The sequence below is a fragment of the Phocoena phocoena genome, chromosome 8, assembly GCF_963924675.1.
Source record: "Phocoena phocoena chromosome 8, mPhoPho1.1, whole genome shotgun sequence".
Lineage (NCBI taxonomy): Eukaryota > Metazoa > Chordata > Mammalia > Artiodactyla > Phocoenidae > Phocoena > Phocoena phocoena.
In genome coordinates, this window is record NC_089226.1 from 94269072 (window position 1) to 94291590 (window position 22519).

Sequence of the window (22519 nt, forward strand, 5' to 3'; positions counted from 1 at the left end):
CAAATTTGTACTGGAGCATGTGTTCAGTGCTCTGGCAGAGAGTTTATAGCTTGGCCTTAGCCTTCACTTCCTTCTTGTGCAGAGGGTCAAAGTCAGCTAAAGGAAAGAGGTTAGGGCCTCTTAGATCTTCCCTGGGTGAGCTAACAGCCCTATGCATGTGTGTGGATTTCTAGATTCCCAGGGATACACGGGCACTTTTCACAGTCCTCTATGGACACGCCATTCCTGTTTTTACTTTTAAGCTTCTGCTCTGAGTGGGACTGGGGGAGGGGGAAAAAAAGGGGGGAGGGAAAAGGAACTACGTTTGTGCCAGGCTCTTACTTACTCTGTGCCAGGCTCGGCTTTCATTATAAACCTCTTTACCTGATTTTTATAAGGATTCAGTTGGTTCTTTATTGGAACATTTACTTTACAGATAAAAAACTAGGATTCAGAAAAGGTGAAGAAATGTGCTTAAGGGCACATAGCTGGTCAAAGGGTGAAGTCTTTTTCTGCTTCCAAAGCCCATGTCTCTCTACCAGTGTTTCTCAATCATGAGATGATTTGAGGTAACATACAGACAAGCATTCAACCACTGTAATTGCATGTTTGTGTGTATGTATCATTTGTACACCCAACCCATGACTTTGTGCTTAGGACGAGGCATAAATCAATATCTAACTTTTAAAAGTTAGTCATTCTAAAAACAATTATTAAGTAAGATATGGTTCAGGTGGTATGTTGTCAGGGCAAAAGTTGGGAATGATGGAAATTGGCATGACACCACATACTACCCATAAGCCCTCCACTCTGACATTGGGAGTTACATTGGGGAGGGCAAGAGGGTCGTCAGAATAGCACTGTCCGATAGAATTCTCTGTGATGATGGAAATGTTCTACTCTCTGTGCTGTCCATTATGGCAGCCACCAACCACATCAAGCGCTTGAAATGTGGCTAGTGAGACTGAGAAATCAAAATTGTTAAATTTATTGTATTTAAAAAATATTTTTGCAGTGTATTTTTTTGATTAATTGTACTAATTTTAATTATTTTAATTTGAATTTAAACAGCCATGCATGGTTAGTTGCTACTGTACTGGCCAGTTCAGCCACAGACCAATTTCATCACAGCTGCTCCAAAAGTCATCCTTAATTGAACGGAGAGTGTGGCTCAAGGGGGTCTTGCCCGGGGCGGGGGGGGGGGGGGGCAGGGGCAGCGGACATGGCTTCTACCTCGAACTCCTGGACTGTGTGGTTGTGCAGCCTTGCCTGAAGCACTTAGCCTTCCTGTGCCTCAGTTTCCTCATCTGTAAAAATTGGAATAATAATGCCTGCTCCACATGTCTCATAGGCTTGTGATGAGGGTCATGTGGAATAATACAGGGAAGAATGTTTCATACTCTGTAAAGTAGGAGAGAAATGAAAGGCTTTGTTTAAAGAATATTTTCAGAACGGATGAGTCCATTGGGACAAGTGTGTTCAGGCTGGGCCAGGGTGTGGACATGTGGTATGAGAGAATTTGAGGTAGTGGAATGTAACATAGCCCTGACTTAGGTTGTTCCTGCCTGCCACACAGCCTGGGGCTGAACTTGGATGTGGGCTGTTCCAGACTAAATGCACCAGATGATCAGTGAAGGCCTCAGGGAACCGATTCTGATCTGAGGCTGGATCCACACACACAGTCCTGATCTTCCCCTCAGATTTACTCCTTCCATGGTTTCCTGGCTTCAGTAAATGGCAAGTCTGTCTTTCCAGTTGCTCAGGCCGAGGCCCTGCGTCATCCTTGATGCCTTTCTTCCCCTCCCGCCCCATGTCTGATCAAGCAGCAAATCCTGTGACCTTGACTTCTACCCAGCATCCAACCACTTCTCACCATCCTCACACCCTTAGCCATGTATGACCACCTCACCCTAGGGTTACTGTCCTCCTATCTGGTCCCACCCTTGACCCTCTACAGCAGCATTTTCCCCACATAATAGAGGGATCCTTTCATATGCTAAATCAGATCAAGTCTTGCTTAAAACCCTGCAAAGGCTTCCTGCCACACTGCGGGGAAGTCAAGCTTCTTCCGGTGGCCTACAGAGCCCACCTGTTCCATCTCTGACCTCATCCCCCAATACTCCACTCCAGCCATCCAGCCTCTTGCTGGTCCTTGGACACACTAAGCCCCAGGGCCTTTGCACTCACTGTTCCCTCTGCCTGGAGTGCTCTACTGGATATCCTCACGGCTCCCCCTTCACTGCCTCCAAGTCTCTGCTCAAATGTCACATTATCAGAGGGGTTTTCCGTGGTACACCTGGCATAAAGCAGTCGTCTCCCATCTTGCGCACCCACCTACCCGTGACAGTGCTTGGTGAATAACTGGTGCTCAGTCACACTTGTTGGGCGAATGACGTTCCGGGCAGAAGGGGTCACTGGCAGCTCTGCAGCCCAGCAGCGTCAGACCTGCTGGGTGACTTGGACAAGCTGCTTGTCTTCTTCGGACTTCAGATGCCTCAACTGCACAACGAGGCCTAAATAAGGGACTCGACAATCTAGAAGATTCTTCTTACGTTCAAAGAGCCCATGATCCTAAGCTCCTTAGGCTCCCCCAATTCTACCTGCAAGCTTGTCCTATGGCTTGGCGAGCTGGCCCTCCAGAGGAGCGTTAGATCTTGGGCTCACCAAGGGACCACTTAGGAAGGAGGATGGAGTCTAAGCTGGGGCCACTGGGGCAGGGACGGAAAGGGCAAGGGGACAGTTTTGCGGAACGCGGGCCTCTTGGAAGTGGTTCCATTGGCTTGGATTCATTTCAGACACTCAAACCAGGGTCCCCTGGGCCTTGTTTCTGTTCTTTCTATGCACTAAGGGGCCCCTCCCGGTCTTTCTTGCTTGGTGGCGGGCGCGGTGGCCTCTCTCCTCCTGGGCTGGCAAAGTCTAGCCCCGCCACTTCGTTTTCTTGCTCCCCAAGCAGTATTTCCTTAGGATTCTTGGGCTCCATGAATCTGGGGAGGCCTGACCCGACCATTTCTTCCTCCCCTTCACCAGGAAGCTCTTCTCCCCACCTCCCCTCGGACCCCAAATTGCACAGCCCCCCTCCTCCTCCTGTTTCTCAAGGACACAGGCGTTGGGGAGCCAAGGCCCCCTCCTTCCATCCCTTCCCTCCTCGTCTCCAAGCCCCAGAAGGGGCTGCCTGATGCTTAGCTATTTTTATCCCAGGAGCTTTCTCAAGGAGAAAGCAGCGTGGTCCTCGAGCCAAAGCACGCGGCTGTGTCCCTATGGAAAACCTCCCCTCATGGGGAAAGAATCCAGGGGATTTTTTTGGGTCCTGGCTGGAAGCCTCTGATTTTTGTTTGTCCCTTGCTCATTTATCAAGGTTTCAGTTTGTTGGTGTGTTGTTTTCTTACAGGAATAAAGGCAACACCACATCGTGAATCAGGTCTGGATATCGACCCTTGTGCAACTGTGATCAGCCTGGGGTTTGGGATTTTCAAAAAAGTGCTTATCTCATTTGTGTCAATAGCAGAATGGAAATAGTGTGGTGTAATGGAAAACCGGCTGGCCTAGAGGCGGGGGTGTGGGTGTAGGGGCAGAACTAATATGTATTGAACACCCACTAGCTCCAGACTCCATTCGTTATACTTACAGGGTCTCTAGGAAAAAGGGATAATTAGTGTCCAAGTTTGGGGAAACTGTGACTCAGAGAGGTTAGGTAACTGGCTCAAGGTCTTCCTGGAACACATGAAAGAGCAGGGATTCACACCCAGGATTTGGGAAGCACCTGACCATTCAGCTTCCCTCCACCTGGATTTAAGTCTCAGCCCTGCCACGTGGTAGCTGTGTGACTTGAGGCAAGTGGCTTCACCTCTCTGGGCCTCATGTCTTCACTTGTAAAGTTAGGGTTGTAATACTGGCTTTATGGGCATTGGAGAGGGTGCAGTGAGATGCTGTGTGTAAAGGGCTTGGGCAGAGACGAGAATAAATGCTACCTTGTCACCCCAGCCCTCCTCCCTGTCGCCATCATTCCTTCTGTGGAAGCTCCCGGGTCACGTCAGTTCCTGAAGAGCCAGGTGTCTGTCTGCCTCCCCGAGGCACGTCTGTGGCGGTTCCTGCACCTTGTTTTCCTTATCCTTGGAGTTTCCCTCTTCTGTGGCCTTAGAGCTTCTGAGGTCTGGAGGGTGGCGATCTTTGAAGATGCCTTTTCCTCCTGAGAGGAAAAGCGTCTGGACAGAAACAAAAGGAGGCATCGGGACGAGTTCCCATGCATTCGAATCTCAACTTTCCAACATGTTAATTTATGTCCTCCGAGAAGCAGACACCAAAATGGGATTCGAAACGCAATGAATTAATTGGAGGAAACACCTGTGAAGGATAAACGGGAGGGAACAGGAGCGGCTGGGAGAGCCTTGAGGCTGTGGTCCTGGTAGAGAAGAAAGAAGGAAGGGGGCCCGAGGCAGGAAGAGTCTTAGATCGCAACACGGTTCCCAAAAAAGCTCAGCCCCGTGATGGGGAGTCCTGGAGCTAAAGTAGGCTGAGGGGGGAAGTCCGCACCTCCTAGGAGCAGGCCTGTGCCAGTCCCCCTGCCACGGCCCATCACAGGCTGGGCGCGGCCTGCGGGGAACAGGAAGCCTGCCTCAGTGAGGGTGCGACGGTGGGCCCTCAGCGGGAGATCCACGTGGCTCGCTTTTACCACATTTGCTCACTCAGTAGGCAGACTTGGGAAACGCACTCATGCTCTCCGAGGCTCAGATTCACCATCTGTAAAATGCGGATGATAATAATAGCTTAAAACATCACTGATTTATTCTCTCTCACAAGTCTGTGGTCAGTGGGGCTCAGTCGGGGGGCCGGAATGTGCAAGATGGCATCTCACCCTCCAGGTGCTCCCTCCACAAGGCTCGTCATCACTCCACAGCCCGGCCTGAACTTCTGTGCAGCATGGCGGCTGGCTTCAAAGGGCAAAGCGGTCCAAGAGGACAAGCCCCAGGGGCCAAGCACTTGTCAAGCCTCTGTTTGCATCATGTGGGCTAATGTCCCACTGGCTGACTCGTGACACGTGGCCAAGCCCAGAGTCGGCACGGTGGGGGAGGGGGCACTACACAAGGGCATTCATTGTGGTCACCAGTGTTACAGGCTGCCACAGGGCTACGGGGGTGGGGGTGGGGTGTGTGTGTGACAGGATGAGGTTGCTAAGCGCTCAGCACAGCGTCTGGTCTGCCTCTATATATGCGCCCAGGACACAGTGACTGACAGGATGAAACCTCCCTCTGAAAGGCTCTGGGGTGAAGGTGTCCGCTCTGGCTCTGAGGAGAACTTAGCAGAGTGGGCTGATGGGAGAGGGGACACCTGGGTCTTGTCCCTGCCCAAGGATTCCTAGGAAGAAGGGAAGTGCTGGAGCCCAACTTTGTAGATTCTGGGTTTGGGGGAAGACGCAGGTCAACAGAAGCCCAGTAGGTCAGAGCAGGCCTCCCGGGGGACGAGGAGAAGACTTCCTGCCAAGAAGATTCCCAGTGGGAAGGAACTCACAACTGTGGAGTAACTGGGAGAAAATGTCCTGTGGAAACTCTCAACCCATCATCTCTAGGTCTCCCGGGGGAGAGTGAGAGGAGTCAGCTCCTTCCAGAACATTCCGTATAATGACTTCAGTCTTGGGAGACTGGCGGGCGCACAGTAGGCCTCAATAAACATGGACTGAAAGAATGAAAGTTGAGATGATCGGGGGAGGAATGGTGTGGTGGACGGCTGGGCAGAATTTGGCAGGGAGAGGCTCAGATTTATATTCATTATTTCACAAAATGCTATCCATCCCTCTTCCCTCACCTCTCTTCACAGATGAGGAATTGCTGCCCAGAGATGCTTAATAACTTACTCACAGCCACACAGTTTCTAAGTGGCTGAGCTGGGATTCGAACTTGTGACTTGACACCCAGACTTTGACAACCACTCCATATAGGTCACACCGCACCGCACCATACCTCACTCAGAGAAAGGGACATTTCAGGGGATCACAGCAAACAACAAGGTCCAGACAACAAGCGGATGAGTTCAGAGCCTGCCAAGGCCAGACAGCACCTTCCCCCCGGGGAGCAAGGCCACCCAGTCACCCCATGGTTGCCATTTCCTGCCTGCTCTCCCCCAGCACCCCCAGGGCCGAGGACACTCAGTCTCCCTCCCAGGACCAGGGCTCCTGAAGGGGGCCCCTTGGCTTTGAAGTGTGGGTGACAGGAGTAGATAGTGTCCATGGATAATGTAACAAAACCCCTTTCTTTGTGCCCTGAGCAGTATCCTGGGTCTTGGGCAGAGGGAGAGGGGGGTGGCTGGAACAAACTCCTCTTTGACAGCTGAAGCAGAAAGACGCTGGGGAAAAGCAAACAGAAAGAGCCCAGAAAAGACTGACTTAACTGAGCCAGAGCTCTGGTAAGGAGAACAGCTTATTCATATTTGAAGAGGTATTGAATGCTGGCAGCATACTAAGTACTGGAAGGAAGGGAGATGCTGCCATCGAAATAGATCAAGGCAAAGTAATGAGATGGAGAAGCCAGAGGAAAAGGCATTGGCAGGAGGGGTAGCGGGGGCAGGAGGCTGGGGAGGGAACGAATGGGGGGGTGAAGGGGGCAGTGGGCCGTAATCGTGCTTTCCCTCACAGACTGACTTTGTTGGCCTTAGAATATGATTCATCTTTGGGGGATTCTGCTGAAAGCCTGGTCCTTATCATTCCTATGACACCAAATGTACTTGCAGAGAAAATTCGGAGTGGGATGAGAGGTCCCCTGGGGCCCATCCACAGCCCCTCTAAGACAGTGTTGTTGTTTTTCTCGGCCACGGCACACCTGCGGGGTCTCAGTTCCCAGACCAGGGATCGAACCCACACCCTCTTCGGTGGAAGCGTGGAGTCTTAACCACTGGACCACCAGGGAAGTCCCAGACAGTGGGTTCTTTTTTTTTTTTTTTTTCGATATACCAAAATGAAATTAAGAAAACAATTCCACTCGCAATAGCATCCAAAAGAATAAAATACATAAGAACAAAGTCAACAAAAGAAATGCAAAATGTATCTCTGAAAGCTATAAAACATTGCTGAAGTAAACTAAAGATCTCAATAAGTGGAAAAACATCATGTATTCATGGGTAGACAACGGGCTCTTAACGAGTGGCATTCATCCCCATGGTCCACCCCAGAGTCTCTGGGTCAGCGAGGCAGAGGTGGAACTTGGCACTGGTTTGGGGAAAAGCTTCCCAGGGGACTCCGACGTGGACCCTGGTTGAGAATATTGTCCTGAGGCTCCATGAATCCCAGATGAAGACCTCAGGCTTTCAGGGAGCAAAAGTGTTCTACTCTAGCATTGAGAACAAGTGAATCCAAGCCAGGAGTGGACCTCACACAGCCCCAGGTGTCCTGACTGGTTTGGGAACCTCCAGTCAGCCCCACAAGGCAGTTAGTCACTCAGATACGAGCTCAAGAAGATCTGTACTGTCTTCCCATGTGCTCAGAATAAAAGCCTAAATCCTTATCAAGGTTCACAAAACCTTGTGAGATCCTTTCCTCAAAGTCAGCAAATACAAGTTCTCACCTCAGGGCCTCTGCACTTGCTGTTCCCTTTGCCTGGAGCTATTCCCCCAGAGATCCACGTGGACTCTCTTTCAGTTCCTGAGGGTCTTTGCCTAACTACCCTGTCCAAATAGCATTCCTTCTTGCTCTTAATCCCCTGCCCAACTTGCATTTTCTTTATAGCACTTATCCAACTCTGTTGGTTTATATACGTTGTTCATTTCCTGTCACCTGTTTTAGAAGGTAAATTACAAAAGGTCTGCCCCTTTTTGTTGCCTTTTGTGACACCAGTGCCTAGAACAGTGTCTAGCGCATGGCAGCGGCTCATTAAGTGTTTGTTGAATGAATGAATAGTGATAATTCTTTCCTCTCTGTTATTCCACAGGACACAGATGTCATTTTCGAATTCGGTTAAAAACTCCCTGGAAACATAGAGCTGCTTTTTAGAGCTGTTCTCCCATGTAATCAGCAAATAAGTAAACAAAAAGCAGCTCCTTGACACCTACTGTATGCTCAGCCCCCATAGGCTAAAGGGAGGTACAAGCAGAGTTAGTCTCTCTTCAAGGTCTTTACAATCCAGTTGGGGATGAGTGCTCGGGTCATAGAATGCCTAAGCAGACAACTGCTCAGAACCTTGAAGGATAGTCGTTGGAGCTCTGAGGGGCTGGAGTGGTCGGAGAGGCTTTCTGGAGGAGGGAACACCTGCAGTGCCCTTTGAAGAATAGCGCCTGCTGGGTAACTGGTTGGAAGAAGAATGTTCCCCAGAGGGCAACCAAGTGGCAACCTTCTTCAGGTCCTGATGGAGGAAGATGGGCTGAACGGGTCACAGCCACCATATCCTGACATTATGGCATTCCTGCTCCTCAGGCTGTCCACCCCAGGTCACCTCATACAACCTGGAGACCAGGCCAGACCTAATGGAATCGTTAGGGTACTATTGCTGTGGCCCAGGAATCCAGGAAGAGAACACATGAGATTCAGACACACCTGGAGTCAGGCCAATGCAAGCAGCGTGAACTTGCACAAGGCTGAGGAAAACTTGCTGGGCCTCAGTTTCCCCATCTATAAAATGGAACCAAGGGCACTTTCCTCATTGGATTGTTGGGAGGCCCAGTATGTGAAACTCTGGATCCATGTCCTCAAAGAGAGCCCATCACTATGGACTCTCAGGTTCTGGCCACAAGTGTGCATGGGCCAGGGTTTTCTCAGGTCACCTCCTCTCTGGGCCTCAGTTTCACTGCTGTCTATCTCTGAGATGGGTCAGGGAACCCTTTGCAGTTTCCTCCCCTCTTGTCTCCACCTCTGTGCTTGCCAGGCTCCTCTTTCCCAAGTGAATTTGCCTGTGGCCGGGTGGCTATTTAAAAGTCCAGGGAACTGGACTTTTAAATCAAGGGAGCAAGGGTGATACAAACCAGGGTGGGAGTGAGGGAGGGCAGGTGCTGAGGGCAGCTGGGTCCGCATCCTTGGGGGAGGAACTAGGTTTTTTCCCCACCAGGAAAGAGGACTCAAGGGCCTTCTAGATGGGGCCAAGCCAGACACTGGACTTGGAATCTTGCTTTGCTTTAGCCCGAAAGCGCTGGGGAGGAGTGGGGAGTGGAGCGAGGGAACAACAGCGTTCAGCACATTTGGATTCTAATCCTATCCCTGAGGTTTTCTAGTTGTGCGACATTGGCGAAGGCACCCAGCCTCTCTGAGCCTGGGGTCCTATCTGAAAAACAGATCCTAGGAGACCCTAAGAGCGTAGGGGTCGTGCTGAGTTAGGTTGGGATTGTATTGCCGGGCTCGTCCGGGCCCCCGCAGTCGGCGCGAGCTCGGTCCCAGCCTTCCGTGCGCGCGCGCCACGCGGCCGGGGCGCTGGCTGCTCTCGGAGGGGGTCGGGGCCTTCGCCCACCTTTCCTCCTGTCCGCGCTTTCTCTGCGTCTGCAGAGGCCCCTGCCCTGAGTTTTCCGCGCCAGGAAGGAAAATAAGGGTTTAGCGACCCCTCTTGGCGAATGCATGTTACAGCTGTTGTGGTCGCAGGCGTCCCACAGGCAGTGGTGGGAAACGCGGGAGGTTGGGGGAAATGAGGGTTTTCCCTCTGGGCAGGTCTTCATTCCACCGTCAGCAGTCACCTGGTGACTGCAGTGACTGGTTCCTTCATTCCCGTCCTCAGTCACTCATCAAATAGCTACTAATAGTCGTCAACACTAACCGAGAACCACCTCTGTGCCTTGGAACCTAAGAAACTACTGCCCAGAATGGACTCAGACCTTAGATAATTGCATTATGGTATCCATTCGTTCGTTCATTCGTTCGTTCCTTCCTTCATTAATTCACCCACTCGCTCATTCATTCATAAATGTGGTTGAACTCCCCTATGGGCCAAGCACCGTTCTTTACATTTGAGAAACAGTAAACAAACAAGCAAAGACCCTTGCTCTCATGAGCTTTATGTTTTAGAAGGGGGCACTGAAAATAGGGCACATAATAAACAAGTATCGAGTACATTTGAAGCAGAAAAGTGCTATAAAACATGTAAAGTGGGGCTTCCCTGGTGGCGCAGTGGTTGAGAGTCCGCCTGCCGATGCAGGGGACGCGGGTTCGTGCCCCGGTCCGGGAAGATCCCACATGCCGCGGAGCGGCTGGGCCCGTGAGCCATGGCCGCTGAGCCTGCGCGTCCGGAGCCTGTGCTCTGCAACGGGAGAGGCCACGACAGTGAGAGGTCCGCGTAGTGCAAAAAAAAAAAAACCATGAAAAGTGGAATGGGGGGCACTGCAGTGTGGCAGGGGTGGAAGCAGGTTGCAGAAGGAGGTAAGTGGTCATAATAGGCCTCCGAGAGAAGGTGCTATTTATGCAAAGAGTCGTAGGAGATGAGGAAGTGAGCCGAGCAGGTATCTGGGGGCAGAGCAGTCCAGGCATTGGAACCCAGCTAGAGCAAAGGCTTTGAGGCACTGCTGTGCTTTATACTGTAGGCATGAGCAAAGAGCCTGGGGATATGGGTTGGGGCCCCTAAACCTGCCTAAGGAGTCAGGGAGGAAGTTTCCTTGGAGGAGGTGACATGCAGGCACAGACCTGAAGGAGAAGCAGGAGTCTGCCAAGTGGGTAGGTTTGTGAAAGTGCTCTCTGAGTGGAGGCAACGGCACATGCAAAGGCCTGGAGGAATGAGAGGTGATGGTGTGCTGGGAACGATATAGGAGGTTCAGTGTTTTGGGGGTGTTGGTGGTGGGGGAAGAGATGTGCAAAGAATGAGACTAGGCAGAAACTTGTGATTGATTATTCTAGAGGTCTGGTATGCCACATGAAAGAATTTGGATTCAGAGGTTGCAAATTGATGGCTGAGGGCTGAAATCAACTGGTAAAACCATTTTGCTTGGCAGTGCTTGCCTTTTTTTTTTTTTTTTTAACTTGAAGGTATAGAGGAGGGATATGCAGGCTTCTGTTAGCCAACAGTCTCCCCAGTCCTCCCCTTTGCCTTAAGCCAGCTTTGCACATTTGTTACCATTGTGTCCTTGAAGGTATTTGGGTTTATAACCCCTGTAAGATGAAGGGGAGCCACTGAAGGATCTTGAGCAAAGATCAGACTTTTCCATTGGAAAATGTATTCTGGGACTCCTTGAAATCGGGGAATTTTTCCTTCATTTTGATAGTCTCACGGTCTAACACAGTACTTGGTACATGATAGGTGCCCAGTGAATTGTTTTCTTGAGTGGGGAATGAACAAGTAAATGAGAGAGGAGATGGGTCGTCAGTGCAGGACAGGCTGTGGAATATGTGAGGTCCCAACGCTCTCGGTAAAGTGCCTGCCCACTGCTCATGCGTCCTCTCAGTGTGGAGTCCACGAGGACAGCATCTCTCCAAGAGGAATCCAGAATCACCTGCCATGTTTGTTTTAAAATGCAGACTCCTGAGCCCAATTATAGACCTACTGGATCAAAATCCCTTAGTGGAGCCCAGGCACCTGCATTTTAAACAAGCACCCACTGAAGTTGGAGGACAGTCACAAGACAGGGTATTCTTGAACCACAAGCTGCTTTTGGCCTTGCTTCTGTTTGTTGACCCTCAGGGAAGGCAGACCAGGAAGCTCATTCACCTAAGCCATTCCCATCACCCTTTGTGAGGTAGTTTTCATGACCTCCCCCTTTAACAAAGAGAAACTGAAGACCCCGAAAGGCTGAGTGGGTTTGCCAAGGACACACAGTCAGGTAGGGCTAGGGGGATTGGGATCAGCCCTCCTGGCAATCACTCCAGTGCCTTCTCATCAAGCTGCCCTTCCTGCCTGAGGTTAACCCACTGCAGCCTGCTCTCAACTGTGACCTCCCCAGAAATGGGAAAGGTTAGTAGCTCATTTGTGCTTTAATTGAGGTTCCCTTGCTCCAGTGGTTCTCAGACATTGCTAAGTATCCGAATCACCTGGTGGTCTCAAGATACTACTCAGGCCCAGGCCCTCGCCCACTTCCAAGAGCCTCCTGCCCTTTATGAGCCCTCCAGGTGATGCCAAGACCTTCAAAGTTTGAGAACCACGGCTCCAAACTGTGGTTCTCCCAGGTGTGGGCATTGCTGAGCCTCTCTCTGTAATGGTGCAAAGAAGAGTCCATTTTATTCTGAATTTTTTAATCTCCATACTGTTTTCCATAATGGCTGCACTAAGTTACATTCCACTTCTGGGTATTTATCTAAAGAATACCAAGACACTAATTTGAAAAGATACATGCACCCTTATGTTCATCACAGGATTATTTACAATAGTCAAGATATGGAAACAACCTAAGTCCCATCCAGTGGATGAATGGATAAAGAAGATCTGGTATATGTATACTATGGGATACTACTCGGCCATAAAAAAATGAAATCTTGCCATTTGTGATAACATGGATGGACCTTGAGGGTATTATGCAAAGTGAGATAAGTCAGATGGAGAAAGACAAATACCGTATGATTTCACTCATAGGTGGAATATAAAAAAAAAACGAAAATAAATGAACAAACCAAACTAAACAAACACAGAGAACAGAGTAATGGTTATTAGAGGGGAAGGGTGGAGGTGGGGTATGAGTAAAGGGGATCAACGGTGTGATGACAGACGGAAACTAAACTTTTGGTGGTGAGCACGCCGTAGTGCATGCAGACGTTGAAATGTAATGTTGTACCCGTGAAACATATAATGTTATAAACCAATGTTACCTCAGTTAAAAGTAAAGCAATAAATTACAGAAATTTTTTTTAAAAAGAAAGGCCATTTTAGGTAATTGAGAGCAGCTGGGGGAGATCCCCTTGGAAAGGGCAAGGTGGATCTTGTTGCCCTTGAAATCATCTGTGCTTAAAAGCAGAGCATGCAGGCCCAAAGCAGTAAGCAAGCCTAGTGAGAGGAGGAGGTGGTGGAGAGGTCTCTGAGCCCCAGAGATCACGAACAATTTCATCAGACATAAGGATTTTATTTGTTTTTGTTTTTGTTTTTTGCAGTACGCGGGCCTCTCACTGCTGTGGCCTCTCCCGCTAGCGGAGCACAGGCTCCGGACGCGCAGGCTCAGTGGCCATGGCTCACGGGCCCAGCCGCTCTGCGGCGTGCGGGATCCTCCCGGACCGGGGCACGAACCCGTGTCCCCTGCATCGGCAGGCAGACTCTCAACCACTGCGCCACCAGGGAAGCCCAGACATAAGGATTTTAGACCAGAGAAGAAATGAGTAAAAACAGGGACAGAGGTAAATGCAGGGTGGCTCGGTCGGGAGCCGCGGCTGTGGAGTGAGAGGGGGCTTTAGGCCAAACATTGCCGGACTTTACCTGGGCCCCTGGATCCCCCGTGGGGTGGGGCAACGATGGACTTAGGGGGCCTGTGGATCCCTGAAAGTGAAAGCCAAGCTTTGAGGGGATATGCACCCTTCCAGCAAAAGCCTCAGGGAGGGATAGTTAAGAGGGCAGTGGGGCCTGGGGTTCAAGCCTCCCTTTCCCATCCTATTTGTGGGAGCTTGTGTGATTCACCTCCTGCTTTTGAGCCTCTGTTTTCTCATCTGTAAAGTAAGGCTAATGGTGGTACCCTCCTAATAGAGTCACTCTGAGGATTAAATCACGTGGTGCATACAAAGAATCCAGACCAGAGCCCGGCTCGAGGCAGTACCCAATCAGTGTAAGTTGTTGTTGATAATGTTGCGGTTTCAGAGGGTCTGTGCCCCCCAGAATAGCTTACACTGTTCATACTCATTCTGGGTATGTAGGGGGGCTGCATTAAATTCAACAGACTATTATTAATTATGTCCTCATTCACCCCATCTGAAAGTTGGGGATAACACCTCTAGGATTAAAGGAAAATGAAGCCGCATGTGGTTGGGGGTTCCAGGCAGTGCTAGGCTCACTCATTAAGTGAGTGCCCCCGGTTGAAAGTGCTGGTCTAGTGTTCACTACCAAAGTCTGGTCAGCATATATATGCAACATGGGTGTAGCTGCATCAAAAGATCTTCATCAAAAGATGAATTGGGGCCCTAGCCTATAACTATACTCAATTCTCTTGTAGAACGTCTGTTAATTCTTTTGCGTCTTCCAGGTAGACAGTAGGAATCTGTAGATAGCAATAATCCAAATTCCCTATTTTTAACTCTAATTTCTTTCCTTGCTTAATACTTTTGGCTGAGACCTCTGGTACAATGTTAGATATTTCAGTGATCATGGGCAGCCTTATCTCTCATTCATGAATTCAAACCCTTCAGTTTCTAGATTGAGTAGGAGGCTGGCTTTGTGGCTGAGAGGTGTCTTAGTTAAAGAGGTAGCCATTCATGGCATCGAGTTGTCTAACTCAAGAATGGGTATCTAATTCTGTCAGATGTCTCCATAGCATCTATAGACCAAGTGACTTTTATCCCCTTAGGACCTATTCATGAAAAGTTACTATAAATCATAGAATTGAACTGTCCTTCCATTCTCAGTATGACCCCACGTGGTGGTAAGGTTATTTTGTTATGCTGATGGATTCTGCTTGTTAGGTGCTATTTGTCTTTTAAGTATTAATAACCTAATCATAGGTGAGATTTGTCCATAGTTCTTCATATAAACATCATCAAATCTCTGTTTATTTGATTATGAAATGTGGATGCTTTTCCTTTCTTCTAGAACAGTTTAATAGCACTGGAATAATATTCTCCTTTAAGTACATGGTAGAATTTCCTTATGAGACCCTCTGGGCCAGATACTTTTTTTTTTTTTTTTCCCGGTACGCGGGCCTCTCACTGTTGCGGCCTCTTCCGTTGCGGAGCACAGACTCCGGACGCGCAGGCTCAGGGGCCATGGCTCACGGGCCCAGCCGCTCCGTGGCATGTGGAATATTCCCGGACCGGGGCACGAACCCGCGTTCCCTGCATCGCCAGGCGGACCCTCAACCACTGCGCCACCAGGGAAGCCCTGGGCCAGATACTTTTTAAGGGAGCTAGCTCTTTGATAACTTCTATGGAAACTGATTTGTTTAAATTTTATTTCTTATCTGGAATTAGGAATAATAAGCTATAATACATTTTAAACGGAATTATCCATTTCTTCCGGACTTAGGCATATCCATTAGAATAGTTCAAAGTACTCTTTAGTTCATCTTATTTCCATGCATGTGCTTTCTCCTATTTTTCTTGACTAAGTTAGCTTCTGCTTGCATTCTCTCTCTCTCTCTCAAGAACTGTCTTTTCATTTTTTTCTACTGTAAATTAATTATGCAAATATCCCTCTATACTTGGGGCCTGTTCCCATACTGGTCTTTGCACTTGAAGGGCTAGCATTGGAAATAAACTCATTTAGCTATTTATAGTCTAATAGAGCCTTAAATTAGCTACAGCTGCATTTTAAAAACCTACTTAAATATAGTAAAATTCATAAGTGTACACTTTGAGCTTTGACAAATGGCTATAGCCGTGTAACCATCACCCTATCAAGATATAGGTCATGTCATCTCCCCAGAAAGTTCCCTGCACCCCATTACAGTCAGTTTCCCAACCTCCTGTCCAGGGAGCCACTGTTCTGATTTCTATCACTACCGATTACTTTTGCCTGTTCTATGAGTAGAACTGTACCGCATGTACCTTGTCTGCTCTCTATCACTCAGTTGGTTTTCGCTTTTAAAGGCAAACCTACTTGCTCTGATTAGTAGTGTCCTCTGCAGTAGATCCAGCCCCTCTAGGGGGAGAAATTGGTGCTACCTATTGAAATGTTGATCTTGTGATGGCTACAAGATTCTAGGTTGGGAGTTATTACCTTTCAGTATATTGCAAATAGCATTTCACTATCTTCAGGTGTCTGCTGTTGCTAACATCAGCTTTTGATCTGCTATTCCTTTTAAGATAACTTTTTCTTTTTTTCCTTGGCTGCTTTCGAAGTGTTTGTCTTGTTTTTTTGTAGCTTCACCGTGATATATATATATATAGGTATAGATTTATTTATCCTAATTTGCACTTGTTGGGCTTCTTGAAGCCATGCTTTGGTGTCTGGTTATTTCGCACTGATAAAACATCTTATTCAAATTGCTTCTCTTCTGCCCCATTTTCTCTTCCTTTGGGACTCCAAGCGAATGTGTATATGTGTATGTATATTTTAGATTTTATATCTTTTGTCTTTCTTTTGTGTCTTCATGCCACACTCTAGAAAGTTTCTTCAGCCTCTTTTTCCAGGTCACTAATTTTCTCTTTAGTGGTATCTAATATGCCATTAAACCCTTCCACTGAGGTTTAAAATTTTTGATCATTGTAGTTTAACAACAGGAGATCTAGAATCTCCTGTTTTCTTTAAATCTGTCATTTAAGTAACTTCTAATTTTTGTCAACTTTCAGGCTTGGGTTTTATCTCCTTGAACAGAAAAGCAATTATTTTACAATCTACTCCTAGTACCTCAAGTCCAGTTGGTCTTTGTTGTCTGTGCTGGTTTTAGCTCATGCTGTTTATTCATGTGTCTGGATTTTCTGTGTGCTGGACGCCATATTTGAAGAATTATCCTTTTTGAGAAATCTAAAACCTAAGGTATACTGCTTCCAGAGTATTTGTTTGCTTCTGCCCAGGGACTTTGAGTCACCAACAGTACAGGATGACAATATTGTTAGATGAAGTTAATCCAACGTCAAAACTCGAGACTTCTGGGGCATCATGTGATGTGAAGTCAGGCTGTAGTCTGTGTAGGTGCTGGTTTTCTGCCAGTTCACTCTTTTTCTAGGAGTTCTGGGCTGAAGTCAGAGGGCTTAGGTTTAAATCCTGGTTCTACTATGGGACACTAGAAGTTCCTTGTCTTCACTGAGCTCCAATTTTACCTCCAACTGAGGTAAGTACCTTCTCATCTTACATGAGTAACTGATGCCCAGGGGAGATAATTCTTCCAACATCCTACAGTTGTTGAGTTGCAACTACAGAATAGAATCTGGGCTTCTCCAGGCTGCTTTTACCTGAGTTTTCAGTTTTGCAACTTGTGTTTAGGCATCTGTATCCCCAAACACCTTGCTTCCCATGCACATAAAGAAGACTCGACAATCTTTATCATAATTACTACATTGAAAAGGAAGAATCTTAATTAGGTTAGAGTACTGAGTCTCCAGGGGAGGCTGGTGCATAGCAAGGGGAAGGAAGGCCAAAGGGCAAGATAGAGCTAGAAGGGCTTGTAGGGCACTAAAAAAAGAGACAGAAGTATCCTGGTATAAATGGTATGCCCAGGTACTGGCATCCCAAATGAACAGGAGACAAGCTTGTTCCTAGTTCACTTCCCATGTTCTTCCCCCATTCCCAGTTTCTACTGTTTAAGATCTTTCAGCTCTTATCAGAGGGCACCAGCTGGGCTGGTTCTGAGATGCTGCTTCTATAGAAGGGCCCTGAGTGTGGTTTGGGAGGTAGATGGTTTAAGGATGAGAAATACTGAAACCAAGGATGTAGCCAGACAACTTAGGGCTGAGATTTAAGGACATTATGGCCTTTGTGGAACAACATCATTGCAATAGACTTTTTCTGTGGAAAAGACAAGTTTTAGCAGAGGTCCATCTTCTAGGTTTTCCCCCGGCCTTGCAACATACTCAGTTCCTTATCAGAAAAAACATTTACCAGGAAAATACACTTTTTGCAGTTCCTTGCCTTGGCCTCATTTTCTGCTCCACAAGCCCGCCTGGAGAGGTTCTCATTCCACCTTCTTTAAACAGCCTCCCTCCTCCAATGGCTTGTTGGGCCACCTGGCCTCCAGCTTCCCTGCCCCATCCTGATCCCTGTTTCCTGTGAACCTGGAGTCCCTGGCTGAGGGCTGGGTGGATGGGACAGAGTAGTGGGACCTTGGTAACAGCAAGGACTTCCAGGATAAGAAGTCCAAGAGACTCCCTAATCCAGCTTGACCTGGAATAACTTAAATCCTGGGCCCATGTGCTGCTCTATGGAGCTGTCACATCTTTGATTTCATTATTAAGGTAAAACAGAACAAACACACTCCATATGTGACAGCCCAGGCCTGGGAGAAAGCAGAAGTGCCCTGGTGACAGCTTCTTGCCCATAGAAGGGAGGTCATCTCCACCATCTTGGCCCTTCCCACAGGCACTGATCAAGACCAATAAGGATGATGGGTACCACCTTTTGGAAGGCAAAAACAAAGGAACCTACTCACCTCCAGAGTTGAGAGCCCCGTTGAAATGACCCTCTTACTTCTAGGGGATGGAGCTTGGGCCAGAGCAAAGCTTTTGCTTGTGAAACAAAGGGTGAGTCTGGGAATAAGAGCTCATATTTGTTCAATTTCTTTCTAAGTATGTTTCTAAAAGTGGTAAGTAAAGTTCTTTGTATCACTGTTGATGAAATGTTGACATCCTAAGTCAAAACTTGGTACCCCTTTGTCCTATGGCTTCATCTGGCTGTTGCTCTGTCTTCCATAGCTTAAAGTCTTCAGTCGTGGTTCATCTCTTTACTGACTCGGCCACATCCTTGTGGTTGTGCCTCTCCCGATAGTTACTTATGTGCCAAGCACTGTGCTAAGGATATGATGACGAAGTCTGACCTGTGCAGATACTGAACAAGTAACACAATTAAGTGTCATTACATAGAAGTATAGGTTGCGATGGGAACATCGCAGGCAGACCAAGGATGGTTTGGAGAGGTTGGGCAGAGTGTCCAGTACTTTGAAGTGCTGGTGCCACAAACCTGTAAAAGAAGTAACAAGGTTTTGTATATGTGGGGGGAATGTAAGGGATGTAATATAGAAAAAGAACTTAGAAGATGGCATTTGATGGGAGATGTGTAAGTCTAGATTCTTAGAAAAAAGAGGTCTCAGTGACTGGGGATATGAGGATTGTCTTATAATGAAGTAGAGGCAGCTGTCAGCCTCAAATTTTCTTACCTCATGCCTTCTTAACATCTGATTTTTTTTTTTTTTACTCTTTGAGGCTTTATAAAGGTGTTTCTCAAGTCTTATCCAGCATTTTGACTTCTTTTCAGACAGAAGGTTGTTCTGAATAGTTAGAGGTTCGGAAAGTATAGTCCTAGGAACTTCGTTAGAACTGCAAATTCTTAGGCCCCACCCCAGACCTCCTGAAACAAAGTACAGTGATGAGGACTAGCCATTTGTGTCCTCACAAACCTTCTAAGTGATTCTGGTGGACTTTAAAGTTCGAGAACCATGTATGTCGACCATGGTTACTGGTGATGGAAGTCCAAGGCAGCTGTCACTGTGAGCAGGTTGAAGGCATTTAGAGGAAGTAACACAAAGTAGGAGCTTTGAACATCTGGTACGGCCAACTTGGGAAAAATGGCAAAAAGAAGGGCTGACGTTCTAGAACAAGAGCTGGAAAATGTTTTCTGTAACAGGCCAGATAGTAAATATATTAGTCCTTGTGAGCCATGTGGTCTGTGTCACAACTATTCAACTCTGCCATTAAAGTACAAAAGCAGCTATAGATAATATATAAACAAGCAAACACAACTGTGTTCCAATAAAACTTTATTTACAAAAACAAATGGAAGGCTGGTTTGGCCCTTGGGCAGTAGTTTACTTACCCCTATTCCAGCAGAATGACTTATTCAGCGTTTTGGTTTGGTGTTTTCGTTTTTAGCAGCAGAATCCCTTTTCTTACTTAGAACTCTACAGAACAGGAATTGCTCTGGTTGAAGAATCCACAGCCTACCTGTTCAGTTTCCCCTCTTTCTCTAAGTGGGCCCTAAGGCTCTTCCCCAGAACATATGTTAATGACAGCGCTCCAATATCTGGGGTTGGGGCCACTTAGGCATTGTCCTTGAATGAGCAGGTAACTCTTCCTGAATTCATCTGGGCCTACAACCAAGGTGTGGAGGTAGGAGGAACTAGTGACCAGCCTGAGATCAGGCCCAGACCTTTGCTGCAGCGCATGGACTCTCTTTCTCTGCAGGTTCCAGCCAGCCTGCTGAGGCCAATAGGAATAGCCAGAGTATGAGTGGCCCATCAGACATGCCCTCCATGCCCTATGGCCAGATGAGGGACCAGGCCCTCGGAAACCGTAGCATCCACACCCAGCTGATGCAGATGGTGCTGTCCTTGCGGCAGACGGTGGAGGATAACATCACGCAGCTGATGACCAGGCACCAGCAGCAGGACCTGGCGCTGGAGAAGCAGAGGCACAATCAGGCCGTCAGGGACCAGGAGGCCTTCCTGGGTCACTTAATGTTCCAGATGCTCCACTACCTGCAGTCTGGGGCCACAGGTGACCGGAGCTTCCAACCGCCTGACGCTTCCATGGACTCTAGGGTCGATGTTGGAGGTGGGCAGCAGGCCCAATCATCCAGGCAGATTTGCCAGATGTTTTACCAACGGAGTGATTTTGAAGATACACTTATCAGCTATGACCTGTCCAACCGTGGGATTGACATCTCTGCCTTATACCACTCCAGCTTCCAGGACTACACCTACCAAGGAAACAAATACCACAAGGACGAGAACACCCTGGTGAGGATGGGGGGACATACTCTAGGGGCCCCATCACTAGGATTTACTGAGTCCCGTGTCACGTACTGTGCACTCTCACTGACTCTTCCAGCCCCATGAAGTAGGCACTCTTTTCTTCTATAGGTAAGGGGATGGGCACGGAAGTAAGGTGATGTGGCCAAGAAAGTTGACAAGCTGGGTCTGGTTTCCCCTCCTGTCCCAGCTCTTACCCACTAGGAGTCACTCTGGTTACTGTGGTAAGTGAACCTACCCTCAGGGAACTCAGTCTGGTGATGGATATCGTCGGCCATTGGGGAAATGAATGTGAATAATGTTTGCAAGAGCGCTAAGGGGATGCCTGCTTTGGGTGGTCAGGGAGGATGTTTTAAAGGTTGAATAAGCCAGCCATGTGGTGGGAGTCAGGGTGGGGGTCCTCCAGGCAAGAGGAACAGCATGTGTGAAAGCTTTAAGGTGGGAAGGACTTGGAGTGATTGGACAAGGAGACCCATGTGGCTTGAGAAGGGACAGTGAGTGCTGTGACAGAGGTATGGCTGGGATTAGGCCATTGTGAGATGTTAGGATATTATCCTAATGGTGGTGGGAGCAGGAAGAGGCTCCCAGCAAGGGAGGTTCACAGCAGCTCTCCAGCCAGAGGGCGGAGGACCACACGAGCCACACCTTCCCTTCTATTCCCATCTAAGTGACGTGTGGTTGGTGGCTGTCTGCTTTTCTGGGGGCCAAGAGAGTCAGGTATCCCCACTGGCCTCTGAGGGGTCATACCTCTTCCAGTAACTTGAAGGGTCCATCCATGGAAGTGGAAATAGCAGAGATGGATACACGCAGGGCCTGTGCTGGCTAAGGATCCAGGCTCTGGAGCCAGTCAGGTGGAATTCTGCCCATCACCAAGGTCACATGGCTAGTAGTTTATTCAACATTTCTGGGCTTCACGCTCTTTAAGTCGAGATCAGAATAGAGCTTTATTCTAGGAGTTGTGAGAATGAAGGCAATTCACAGGAAGCACTTAGTCTAGTGTCTAGAACATAGGAGCTCAATGAATGATAGCTGGTACATAATACCACTATTATTATCTATTGGGCTGGCCAAAAAGCTCATTTGGTTTTAAGTAAAAATAAAAGACATCTTTCATTTTCACCAAGAACTTTATTGAACAACATATTCATTAACCAAACAAACTTTTTGGCCAACCCAATAAATGGCTCAAAAGAGGGAAACTTGCTAGCTGTGAGATCTTTAGGGTTTGTAGAATTTTATCTAATATTAAAGTTGTCAAACATGGATTGCATTGCCTCATGGAGCAGGGAGACCCCCATCTGGGCTCGTCCAGCATAAGTACTTGTGACCTGGTTAAAGGCGTCCATGTAGGGCAGGGCAAGAGGACTGACCTTAGATTCCTTCCATCTCCAGGGCTACATCAACCTTGGTACCAGTGAGAGAAGATCTGTATTGATCTGCTGGCTGAAAGGGTAAGCCATGTTCCAGCGTGTGCTGGGACCCACCTTCAGGCCCAGGCCCCCTAGAATGTTCTTTGGCATGTTGTAGATACAGGAATAAGATTTAGAAGTTTGGGGAAGGGAGTGGGGAAATAGCTTCTAGAATAGCGCATCCAACCTCCTGGTTGGGCTGTGTTGGGAGGTGTTCTCTGGATGGATATATGATGGGTAAGCTGCTAAGGGAGGCTCTGGATCAAATGTAGGGTTGGGGAAGTTCTCAGACACTTCCCAGTGGATAGCTATTTGTATAATCTTTGACAAGAAGATTGAAGCCTCCGTTCACCAGGGAACATGAAGCATATATGCCCATTTCCTTCTGGGAGGCCCTGTGTTGCAGGGCAAACACCCATATACGTCCTAGGAGCAGGCTGAAACTTCTTGGGCATCCCTGGTCTAGCTGGGCTCATGCTCTATTTGTCAACAGTTGACTCGGACTGACATGCTGTACATTGATGAAGACCTACTGCAGTATCCTGATTGGAGAGGGCAACCATTGTAAGTAGCCCCTTACAGAGCTGGGGTCTTCTGGTCCACAGGCACCTGTCCTCATCCAGGGAAGGACTCAAGGTGCCAGATTCTCTGCTGGGTGCCTACCTATTTTGGGGGACAATGACTTCTAGAAAATGCCTAGCCCAGAATATCATAGGAGG

At 48.1% G+C, this 22519-nt stretch overlaps 1 protein-coding gene across 1 annotated transcript in view; it reads left to right on the plus strand.

Annotated features, from left to right (window-relative positions):
• LOC136127002 (probable inactive 1-aminocyclopropane-1-carboxylate synthase-like protein 2) overlaps nucleotides 1-22519 on the plus strand; it is a 107238-nt gene that overhangs the window by 73625 nt on the left and 11094 nt on the right. Inside the window, 4 exon segments of the mRNA XM_065882429.1 lie at nucleotides 19826-20379; nucleotides 21784-21808; nucleotides 21811-21842; nucleotides 22294-22364. Coding sequence (XP_065738501.1) covers nucleotides 19826-20379; nucleotides 21784-21808; nucleotides 21811-21842; nucleotides 22294-22364 — 682 coding nt within the window.